We start from the raw sequence: 12,613 nt of genomic DNA on the forward strand, positions 1-12,613 counted from the left end.
GTACAATTGTGGAAAATTGGTGGCCTAACACAAAAGGTGCTTTTTTTTTCAAAGAGGTGATTTAATTTTATTAATTTTAAAATGGGCAAAGGCACCTCAAGTTCGGCCGAAATTTTATATTCGAATCCTTTAGCAATACTTAATTCATAAATATACCCCTACAAAAATTAATTTATGAGGGAATGGATCACACGTTTAGCTGCTACTGTGTATAGTGCTAATGGTAAACATCACAGCAACAATGGTCTTATTTACCCCTGATCCCGATGCCTAGAGCCGAAGCAGCTAGCAAACTGATGTGGTTGTGTCAAGGTTACGGATCAGACATACATCCTATCCTATGGCTTATGGAATATACGAGTATTGTATACCTTCACGTACACGGGTTGTTTTCGTATGCGTTGTAGGAATCCATCATGAATTATGGAAAATATCTCTACGGGTCGAGTGATTAATTTACAAAGTCATACTCTGTAGGGATAGAGTTTCTATTATAACATATGGGATCCGATGTCTCCAAGTCTTACTTGGAGATCAAGATGATCCACGATATAAAAAGGACCCCTGGGAGGGATGCAAGGCATTGAATCTCATGCCAACACACCCACCATAGTCTACGAAGCCAAAGCCCACAGAGCCAAATCGTCGGGAGATTTCATCGAGTCTATCGACTATGATCTCGTCGGTATCGTCGGATCCATCTACTCCCATTGTATTCTGTGGCTTTTCCATATTAATCCCATATAAACTGGATTATGGCTATTACCTGATAAGGGGCCTGAACCAGTATAATTCTTGTCTTATGTTTGCTTGATGTCGTAATATGTAGATCCTCGTTCCAACGTACCCCAATACCCTAATCATCTGTTCTACAAGTATCACTCGTCGAAGGTTGACAATAACATCAACGAACCTATTATTGAACCATTGATTCCAAACCCTAAATCCTGAAGTTAGATATATCCCAGATCTTCAATTTGGTCTCAACATGTGTTGTACAGGGGTATGAGCAAAAATGGAGAAGCTAGGTAGCTACTCTTCTGATGAGAAATAAGACAAGGGTGGCAATCGATGATGTTAATAACGACATTTTTAAGCCTAGGAGGGGATTGAGGCACAAGGCCATTATTGTAGGACTAATTGATAAGGTGAATATGAGAAGTCGAGCACCTAATATCTCGATGTACGCCGATGACGCGGTCATCTTCCTCAAGTCGATACAAGGCGAAAACTGTGCTGATCAAAGCAGCACTTGACCTATTTAGGATTGCTACTAGGCTACACGCCAACTTGTCGAGAAGCGCCATCACACATATCCAATTCTCGGAAGAACAGAGAAACTTGTTCAGAATGTGCTAATTACATATCTGGGCTTGCCATTATGTGTACGTGAACCAACAAAACTTGAATTACAACCCATCCTAGACCGGTTGGCAAAGAAAGTGGCTGTTGGGAAGTTGAAGTTACTCTTGCCAGATGGTGGCATGTGCCTGATCAAGTAGGTACTGATGGCAATCCCTATGCATGTATTGTCAATCATGCAACTACCAAAGTGGGCTATTAAGGATGTTGAGGGAATATGTAGGGTTTTTCTGTGCAAGGGGCAAGAGGAAGTCAATGGTGGGTACTATCTCATTGCTTAAAGAGCAATCTGTATGTAAATTGAGAAGATGTCTATATATAAAGCATCTAGCTCTTTTTGGAAAAGCTCTTAGCTTAAAGTTGGAAGTCAAACGAACTGAGCAGAAGGGGAGGCCGTGGAGGATGGTAGGATGGAAACGAAATAAGGATCTCCAAGACATATTTAACTCAACAGTGATACATGTGGTGGGCAACGGCCAAGATACAAACTTCTGAAGAGGGAATTGGTTACCAAACAGGGGCAGCATCACTGGTAACATGTCGAGAACTGGCTACCGAGAGGTAACATCGTTGGTAACATGCCTACGCTCTTCAGCTTTGTCAGTAGGTCAAGACTGATAGTGGGACAAGGAATAGTTGGCTACAGATGGGGGAGAGATCTCCAAGGATCGCTCTCTAACAGAGCCTTGGCAGAGTATTTATTCCTTTGGGATGAACTCTAGAATGTTCACATCCAATAGGGGATGGAGGATTCAATAATTTGGAAGCTGACAAGTAATGGCTAGTTCATTGTCTACGCTGCTTACAACCTATTCTTTATGGCGACGATGAAATGTCCTTATGGTGAACTATTTTGGAAGATTAGAGTGCTAGCGAGGGTCAGATTCTTTATGTGGTTGGCTGTAAAAGGATGATGCTTGATGGCTAACAATCTTCTCAAGAGAGGATGGCTGTTCGTTGTGCCAATCTGAGATGGAAGATTGTGACCATATGTTCATCAAGTGTCGTACACCAACAGAGTATGGACAATGCTACGAGATTGGATCAATGTGGCCTTTGACCCACCTAGTCAGCAAGGTCTTCTATGTGGCATAATGGTGACAGCAAACGCAATCTTGTTTTCGAGCGAGCTACATGAACATGCTCGATATGCTTTTCATGATGGTGTGCTGGCTCATTTGGAAGGAACGCAACGGGATAGTTTTCGAGCAGAGGTTAAAACAATTGCAGAGAAGCTCTGGAGATATTAAAGAGGAAATAGCCATTTGGAGAACTGCTGGCATATTTCAATATTGTTATGAATAGTCCGTTTTAGCTAATGTCATGATCAATCGCTATAACATATAACACCCCCTTACAATCTCAATGAAATTTGATTGGCCAATCTTTCAGCCGACCCGCGAAAAAAAACTCCAAATACAGCTACATCAACAGTATCATGTATGGTGAATAAGATCCATATCAGGGAGTACCCTGGATACAATATCGAGGCATACCACACCGTGACCAAATGGTACCTACAAATTTATCTGAGTTAACCTAAGTACTGGTGAATGTGATACGCAACTGGTAAAAGAAACGTTGTGTGAAGGTGATGCGGCAAGAGATGAAATGTAGGATATAATAGCCTCGCACTTTGACCCAACCCCAAGGGCATTATTTCAGTTAAATCTGAGTATGGAAACTGTGAATTCTAATGGCCAAAGTTCAATACTAAAGACCATGTCAAAAACTAATCACTTGGTATTTTCCAACGGAGGGAGTAACCGCTTTGACTTTGGCAAAATTAGCATAGGGCAGTTTCATCGAATCTGTGACAGAATTAAACAAACCACAAGAAAGCAAAAAAAAAAAACATAACATCATAATTAGGAATTTAGGATATGCATTATGCATTCAGCACCATAGTAACAAAATAGCTGAATGCATACAGATAAACACCGCTTTACTGAACATTGGTAGCTTGCTTTGCAAAGAATGAAAATTCCTGCGACTCCTCGAAGTAGCTTCTTTTGAAGCACCACAAGACCAACTCATACAGCATCACCAACTGCCAGCATACTTGACATTGAGCAAAAATAACACGCATCCAAACCATCAGATTTGCAGCGCCTTTGGAAGTCTTTCAGCTGAGAGACAAGGAACACCTGCATCAGTGATCACAAGTAGTCTGAAGGTATATGGCTGCACAAGGTATGCTTCATTGTCCTCTGTCGACTCTCGCAAGCATATGTTTCGCATGCTTTGCATGGGAAAGCATACTAGCGCCTTCAAGGCTGCAAGTAGAGCATCATGAATTTAAGAGGCTTGACTTGCACAATCCCAATTCATGTGTTAAATCCACCCAAAAGTTTACATGAAACCAAATATACAGAAGAAACATTTTGCATTTCGATTGGTGATGGTAGGATGCAACATACTACTACATTAAAAGAAAATTCCAAGATATTTACTCAATGAAACGAAAAGACAGAACAAAATGTTCTACGGTGCATCAAGGTTGCCAGCTAAGAATCAGAAGTGGGAAAAACAAAAGGAGTGATTGATACTTAGACAGTCCACTGCAATGAGTAATTGATCTAACGAAGCAGCAACCCATTAGTAAAGCAGAAACAGACTAATGATTAAGAATGTGTAGTTTTGCTTTGGAGTACAGAAGCTCCCCAACTTATCTTTATTGGAATATTAAATATTACTACCAGCAACAAATCGCCAATCACTATTAAGGACCTATGTTTTCTCACATTTTTCTTGGTTCTCATACACAATATGATAACAAGGGCACGTGCAAGTATTAGTGAAGGTCCAATATACTGAGTAAAAGCATCAAACTACTTATCTTTTGGCATGACTATTCAGGTTTTACTTACTTTCAACATCTCCCTGCAAATTAATTTGCTAAGCTCCCAAATTGCCTGTTCCATTCTTCATAAGTTCCCAGTTCACTTGAGGAAACAGAAGGTCTAACCTCCTGCAAAGCAGTCTCAAAATCCTACAGATCCAAAATTCAAAATAAGCTTTTAAAATCGGAATGCTACATTTTGGGAATGATTCATCGCAACAAAGGACACACTTATTTGACAATGCAATAGACAATGCAATCATTGTTTATCCTTTTAGTGATCATAAGTGCCTAGCTATCTAGATTCCAGCACTTATTTGACTAGAATAGTAGTACCTTGAGCATCACCGGCCGCATGTCCTCCTTGTTTAGCTTTGTTATGCCAACACCCTGTTGAAGAGCTTCCCTTAGTGGTCCCATTGAGGCATCTTTCACAAGATTTTTCATGTCAGATCCTGAGTAACCTGCAGATAACCAATGATGCAGAAATATCCAGAAAGATGGCATGATACCTCAGAATTAGCAGCAACAAGAAGAAACCTGGATGATTATGAGTACCTTCTGTTAACTTGCAAACAATATTTGTTTCTTCCTCTGTGAGCTTGAAAAGGCCATCCTTCTCCAATAGATTGCGAATTATCCAGGCCCGTGCCTCTTTAAAATAAACCATGGAACAATGAGATTCCTGAAGTTATCCCCATAAGAACAGAAATAGAACATTACCTGATGAAGGAAGGGGAATATATAGACGTTTTGTAAGTCGCCTCCGTGCTGCTTCATCCAGTTCTTGAGGTCTGTTTGTTGCTCCTGCCATCATTTTTTCTCCATGACATCAGCCCAATCTAAGTTCCACCATTGGTTATGACCCCACATTTAACATCCACCTCATAGACTATGCAACACAACTTCAAAGCATAGGCCTTTAGGCAAAGATGGATATGCAATAATGCATTTCACAAGGACAATAGAAAAGCACATACTATGTTGATGCTCAAACCTCATACATATAAATATCCTGTAATTCCTACCATGACATACATTAATGCATATCACACTTGATATTTTCATCTTTTTAACGCATGAGGTACCTATAAGTAAAATTTGATCATTTCCACTGTCAAAACCTTCCATCTCGATTAGAAACTGTGTTTTCAACCTCCTACTTGACTCATGTTCACCATCTGATTTGCGCTGAAATCATGTGTAAGGGTGTTAGGTGTCAACTGATGCAACATGTATGTGCATAACAAAAACAATTCACTAAGAAAAACCTGTGATAGTAGTGAATCAATCTCATCCACAAATATGACAGCTGGCTGACGACAACAGGCCACCCCAAATAGTGCTCGAACTAGCTTTTCACCCTCGCCAATCTGCACAGCAGGAGAATTAACAATCATTATCAATCTAAAGGTATGCCTTCACATTCTATGTCATAATGTATTTTTTTTTGAAAAAAAAAGATTGCATAATTACTGTGCACAAAATGGGCAAACATAGTTTGACAGAGATTAGGATTTCTACTTTCTGAGGAGAGGGCATATAAAGGCTGGGATGAGAGAATTAGCAAGTGAGAGAGATCACAAACAATTGTAGGGAGTACAAGCATGTTCCACGCTTGTACTAAATCTTGGTTCTAATCCATATAGACTATAATTCTTTGAAAACATTAATAAGATGGATTTATTAGCATATAAACAAATGAATTTGTTTTCCGTAGCACCTTTATGATTGATTAAAGATATGCAGACCAGAAAGATGTAACTAGCCTTGACTTTATAGGATACAAATGGAACTATGTTGAAAATTAAAACAAGCAGCAGACAGACCCATTTGCTTGTCAGTGAACTTGCAGAAATGTAGAAAAATGTTGCCTTGGCTTCACCAGCTATTGCTTTTCCAATCATGGTTTTGCCTGTTCCCTGTGGAAATTAATGCACTTATCTTTAAATTGAATAAAATGGGGGAAGAGCAACATAACCAGATGAGATAAATACCCACAGGAGGTCCAAACAATAGAAGACCTCTTCCAGGAGACCGACAACCGTGAAAGATGTCTGGACGTAGCAGTGGCCATATCACCATTTCCGTCACGCACTTCTTTGCATGTTCCAAACCAGCTATTGCAGGTTGGCATGAATTAGCTACAAGACACAAGTTCTGAAAGTACTAGAATGCAATTATGTACCTATGTCATCCCAGCGGACATTAGGATCTTTATCCATTATTTCATTACTGACATGCTCAATTAGGCGAGGTTCCAGATTTCTCAGCTTCTCAGGAAGCTCACCATCAGGTCCACAAAGCATTTCTAAACTGATGATAGTGAAATACATTTGTGAGATATGAACATAAATAACACCAATTATGTTGAATACTGAAAATTGATTAAGCTCAAATTATGCATATACAATCTACATCAAACAGACTAGAATGATTGATGCAAAATAAGCTAAATGAAAGAAACAATATTAGTTATTTGAATGCTCCTTATTGAGCACATCAGACAAACTAGAATGAATTATGCAATAAGAAACGATATTAGTAATTTTCATGCTCCTTTTAGCGCACTTCAACTATGTGCCTTCAGTTATGCAGATAAATGATTCAAACAAATGTCAAAATTTAGACAGATGAGTAATTACAGTGGCTGAGAGCATTCACTCTGATTCTTAAGACAATTAAACTCATTCACACATTCAACATCCAACAATTACTTGGTGATCAGTGTGTTTTGAGAGTGTAACAAAGTGTTTTTTGTACAGTAGATAGATAATAGAAAATGGAACATTCTCAGCTAGCTGTAAATAATGTTAGAGTTGTCACTTGTGATATCAAATGACTTAAGTTGTATGAAGATCTCACTTTTGCCACTTATTGTGCTAGCCCCAGTGGCAAAAACAAAATGCACAGGGCAAAAGTGAGATACGATCTTTCCTTAGTGGCAAAAAAACAACCCTGGTTTCCATGCAGATCTTAAGCTTACGATTACTGATTTAAAATGCAAATTGAAATCAATGCAACAAATCAATCATATGAAAACCAAAAATATGTTTAAAGCGCTACACATCATACTATACAGTGGCTGCAGCAGATTGTAGCAAGAAATAGAAGGCCTCAGTGGACCCGGAACTGTACATAGAGCCACAGACAACTGTTGTGCAGACACAACTACCCCCGGATCATGACCGTTATATCAGGGCTACACAGAGTTATTTAAAATAATGGCCTAATGGGTACTCCATATGCTTGTCTCACATTGGGAGTTCAAGATTAGCTTGCACTAGTGGTCAAGGAATTTCAAACACACTGTATTAATAGAAACTAGTAGTAGTTTTTAATTTTTTTTTTCACATTTAGCAAATATCTATTATCATACTAATGCTGCTATATCCACTTGATCAATTCATACTCTTGTTCTGAAATTGTTAAGTGACAGGTAATATTGCCATCCAGAAATTTACCTAGTTCTTTAACACACTACATTGACTTTAAAGCAACGTCTACAACAAGGATACCCAGCAAAAAATGCAAACCAGTGTCCAAATCACCAAACAGATGTAAGAAAGGCAATCATACTGAATATGATAGTGATAATCTTAGTCATCTCAATTGCAAAACAAAAAACACATTATGGCAATGAAGTCAAAGAAATGTATCTCATGTACTTTGCTTCTAGTACCAATAAATCTGAGTCTTAGAAAAAAAAGGAAAAGATGTAGTCATGCTAAACATAAGAAAAGCAACGAGATAAATAGCTATGTAAATGTCATGTAAATTGTTACAATAACATGAAGATAAAAGTAAATTCAAATGGTATCATATGATCAAGATGGAAATACAGACCATTTTCTTGTTGAATCTCCCATTGAATCATCATTTTTTCCAATGACCCGTGAGGTCATATTGGAAGTGGATCCTCCATTATTTCTGATAGGAGGAACAAAATTACCACGTAATCCACGACGAGAATTCCAGGTTGGCCTTACACCATAATTCCGGTTATTTGGGTTGTTATCACATTGTGGGGATACAGAAGCACCTTGAGTACCATTATGCCCATACTTTTGCACAGAATCCATCTCCTAGAAAACAGAAGCATCAGCTAGTGAAGGTTACATTGACAAAATATTCAACATAAACCAGAATGGCAATACTAAGCTCTCCTAATAACGATACCACAGCAAGGCAGATGCCACATAGCGCACAAAAATGGTTTCACCAGAATGCAAATATTGTGTGTTTAGCACCAAAAAATAAATTATAATTCTCTTGCTAAAAGAGTTTTCTTGAAAATTATATGATTTCAGAAGAAACACCATAAGGATCTGGAAAATTGTCGTTTTTACAAATAAAATATTCGCACAGAATATGCTGCAATACATATCATGGTTTCAAGCTATGCCATAAGTAGAACTTTATTTCTAACTTTAGCTAACTGTTACCTAATGATGCTTTCTTAGGTAACGTGTAGAATGCTCAGGACTGCAGTGCATGCAGCAGACAGAGAAAAGTAAAAAAAAAAAAAGAACAGTTAAATGATATGGATTTGCCATCAACCAATGGTCATTAAGAAATGCACAGGATTTGGCACAGTGGCAAACCAGCAAGCATAAACGAGCATAACAAAGAAGCTACCCATTTTCAAAACTATGCGATGCTAAAATAATAGAAAGAGTCTTGGCACGAATAGTAAATGCAGAAGTTAAATACACCTACTATCATATGCCACTAGTGCTTACGATGTCTTTTTGTTGGAGGATCATAGAATAATAGAGGCACTCTAAATATTTACCAAAATTGTACAATATAGAATAAAAGCACTGAGCGTACCAACTTTGTCCTGGCAGTCACAAACTCATTGGCAGGGGCATCGGCTTCATCATTACTTAATGGAGAATTTGCATGTTCGCAGATTGGGCTTCTGAATCCTGCATGCTTTCGCTTTGCATTCTGCAACAGTCCACGGGGTCTGTCATCATCTTCAAGATCCATATAAGCAGTATACTTGTTATCAGTATGATTTGTTCTGACTCCATTTTCGACAGCAACACTCTCATTAGATATGTTACTCACTGATTTGAACATATTCCCATCTTGTACAACATTTGCCTTCAGGGGCTTATGGCTACGCAGTGATGTTAGTTTTCTTTGCATTACTAATTTTGAAGCCCTGATGCTAAGCTTCTCATTTTCCATATCAGTTGAGTTTTCCTCTACATGCGGACCTTCTTCAATGGTGGACTCTTGGCAATCAGTGGTCTTCTGTATTTCAGTTCATGTCACAAAAAGAGAAAATGATGATAAAATCAGCCAGCAAACAATGACAATTTGCAAACAATTAACATTGGAAGTTGAAAGCTATGTGTTTCTTCATATGGTGCTTCAACAAAAAAAACATTAAAAAGAGTTAAATCACCTTTCAGAAATGATGTTGTAAATAAAGAATTAAGAAAAATGGGGCAATGGTTAGATGTCCCTCAAGAAGGAAGAAAATTAAGAATGAGAAGTACGAACAATAAGGTCTTTTGAGCACGTAAAGCCTAACAACATAAATTGAATTGTACCATTTGTTCAGCAGCATGTCCTTTGGATTTCTGAAGAAGTGCTTGAAAATACTTTGAACACTTGATCTTTTCAATATTAACTTCTCCTGTCTTTGCAAAAACACAACCAACATCCTTTTCTGCAAGCTTAAACACAGCACTGAAATCGAAAACATCTAAAGTGAGGACTGACACCAAGTATCACGATAGTATGCATCAGAGCATCACAAATAAACTTGAACAGTGCAGAACAAAGCTAAAGTAATTTGGTTTAACAGACAATTATTTGTTCTAGCGGTTACATTGCTCAAGTAGCACCTCTACGTCCTGGGTTCAACTCCCCAAGGGAGCGAATTTCAGACTTAAATAAAGAAAAATATACCGTGGGGGCCTCCCTCACTGTTTCCGGTCAAAAATGAAATAGACAACTATTTGTTCAAGATTAAACCCAAGAAGCCACTCAGTTTCCATCAGTGATGGCAACTTAATGCTCCAATGCATATGGTATCCGTACCACCACCAAAAAGAAATCACATTTCCAAAAATTTACTAGTCCAGTAGTCCTGACCCTGATAATATCTGCTACTGCTACCATCTCTACTATAAAATTATTTTGACTACAAATATCAGAAGTTGGATTCATCCTTGCAGAACTTGGTTCGATGTTGCGGAATTTTCACAAATGACACTCCTTAACTTTCATGCTTACTTGCTTAGCCCTGACAGTGATTTCTGCAACGCCACAATCGTTATTTACCAGATCGCAGCACATTAATAATGAAGACATGTGTATGTCCTGCAACACTTATATCTGAATCTAACTTGTAGTGGTATATGAATATGTTAGTCAATTCAAACATGCTTAGCACATACATGGAATGATCTGAGGACCTTAAAATTGAACCAAAACACAGGCTGATGTCAACCATTGCCGCAGTGGTAACCTGGTGATTTCTTCCTCACTTAAACAATGAGCACAAACAAAAAGGCAAAAATATTTCAGTACGCAATGTGCAACATAAGAAGAAAAAATGTTCTTGGCCCTATTTATTTAGACAACAATTTCTAAACTTGAGTCAAGGTCTAGTGGGTTGAATCCTACTATAGGGAGCAACGAATCCTAAACAGGATATGCAATTTGAATTATGTGATCCACATGTATTCAACATATACATACCACTAATCATGGTGGAAGATAGACCATCACCTTTGAGTACCCTTTGCTTTGAAAAATTACTTTCCCACAATTACACATGACTTTCGGCACCATTATGCCTGCTCTGGTCAATATTGTTTTGCTTCATAGAGCATGCATAAAAAAGACACTATATGCTAAGAGGAAGAGCAGCGTGTATTATTTTATTTCCATTCCAGCAAAATATAATGTATATAGCATACTAATATTACATTAGATGGCTTAATGTATTTGGAAACAAATAAAAGCAAGCTCCCGAGAACCACCCAACACAAACAGTGGAGGCACTAGTACTTAGCTTGCTTGTTTGTGCACACGGTACCAGTTCATCTTAGTCACGGCAATTCTCCAAAATCCACAGATTTCTAGAGCTATATAAATACCACATTAAGTGAATACTACAGTATCAGCTAATGGCTCTATATATTTGCACAATCTGAATAATAGCGAAAGCAAATCCATCCAAATCGCTCCCACTCTTCGCCCGAATCGAATCGAGGAGACCCTCGTAAACACGGCGAGCCGTCTCAACGCATGATTTGGGCGAAAATGCGGGAGAGCGCGCGGGGTGGCGTGGCTGTGTTTGGGGGGGGGGGGGGGGGGTAGGGTTTTGTACCTGTCTGACCTCCCGGCGCGGGCGCGGATGGCGGCGGCGACGCTGGATGACGCCGCGGCGCGGATGGGCGCGACGAAGCTGGCCTCGTGGCCCGCCGCGCCGCCGTCGCCGGGGAGGGCCTGCGAGTCGAGGAAGCCGAGGAGGCGGAGCGCGAGCACCTGCGCCCCCGCGGGGTCCTTGCCCTTCAGCGCGACGTCCGCGCCGAACTGGAGGGAGTGGAGCCGCCGCAGCCTATCGTCCGCCTCCTTCCTCCAGTTCGTCGGCTCCCCGGAGCCCGCGCCGCCGCCGCCGCCGTCGCCGGCGTGAGACTGCTCCGCCATTTCGCGTGTTTTTCTTTTTTGTTTTCTTTTTTTTTCCTTTCGCCGCGCGTCTCTGCTGGTTTCCTTCCCGCTCGTCTGAGGAAGGAAGGGGGTTTTAGAGCTGGGCTTTCTAAGTGGTAGTCATGGGTTATTGGGCTTTCTATATGGGCCGGCCCATTACAAATTTACAGTTATACTTATATCCAACAAAAGAACACTTATTTTACAATTTACAAATACTCAATAGAACTTTCAAAAGGAAAAAAATACTTTTTTTTAAAAAAAATAACGATACCTTTGATCTTACTGTAAGTGGTAGTTTTGTTGGTTTTGGGACCAATATATGCATTCCTAATTCTGTGCACTTTTAAATACTTATTAATATATTAAAATTTGCAAGGTAACGGAAAGTGTTGTTTTGCCCGAAAAATAAATCTCATTCATCCATTTCATATTACAAGATGTATTTTTTTAAATCAAAATTTTTAAAGTTTGATCATGTTTATATAAAAATATAGCAACATCTCCAACACCAATTAAGCCCGGTTCTTTTCTTCAATAAAAATTGGATAAACTTTTAGATACTCGTAGCACGCTTTTCAAGCTGCTAAACGGTGCGTTTCGTGCGAAAGCTTTCTATATGAAAGTTGTTCTAATATATCAGATTAATTCATTTTTAAGTTTGTAATAATTAAAACTCAATTAATCACACGTTATTACCATCTCGTTTTACGTGAAACACTTAATCTTTAT

General features: G+C 39.1%; 1 protein-coding gene across 3 annotated transcripts; it reads right to left on the reverse strand.

Annotated features, from left to right (window-relative positions):
- Positions 1-3,106: 3,106 nt before the first annotated feature.
- On the reverse strand, positions 3,107-11,958 carry LOC9271031 (ATPase family AAA domain-containing protein FIGL1). Of its 3 annotated transcripts, none has more exons than XR_001541815.3 (14): positions 11,562-11,958; positions 9,772-9,910; positions 9,038-9,469; positions 8,051-8,289; positions 6,393-6,520; positions 6,206-6,324; positions 6,034-6,126; positions 5,476-5,577; positions 5,293-5,395; positions 4,928-5,011; positions 4,717-4,858; positions 4,541-4,632; positions 4,233-4,354; positions 3,107-3,638 (listed from the first exon to the last, which is right to left on the reverse strand). XR_001541815.3 is itself a non-coding variant. In XM_066306687.1 (14 exons), exons 1-13 carry the CDS (start codon positions 11,879-11,881, stop codon positions 4,253-4,255), a joined length of 2,049 nt encoding a protein of 682 aa, XP_066162784.1. In that variant the 5' UTR covers positions 11,882-11,958; the 3' UTR covers positions 3,107-3,638; positions 4,233-4,252. The 3 variants fall into 3 exon arrangements, 2 of the variants coding, with proteins under 2 accessions (XP_066162784.1, XP_015618545.1); XM_066306687.1 differs by having other exon boundaries at positions 4,763-4,858; XM_015763059.3 differs by having other exon boundaries at positions 4,541-4,668; positions 4,763-4,858.
- Positions 11,959-12,613: the final 655 nt, after the last annotated feature.

This window comes from Oryza sativa, chromosome 12, assembly GCF_034140825.1.
Source record: "Oryza sativa Japonica Group chromosome 12, ASM3414082v1".
NCBI lineage: Eukaryota > Viridiplantae > Streptophyta > Magnoliopsida > Poales > Poaceae > Oryza > Oryza sativa.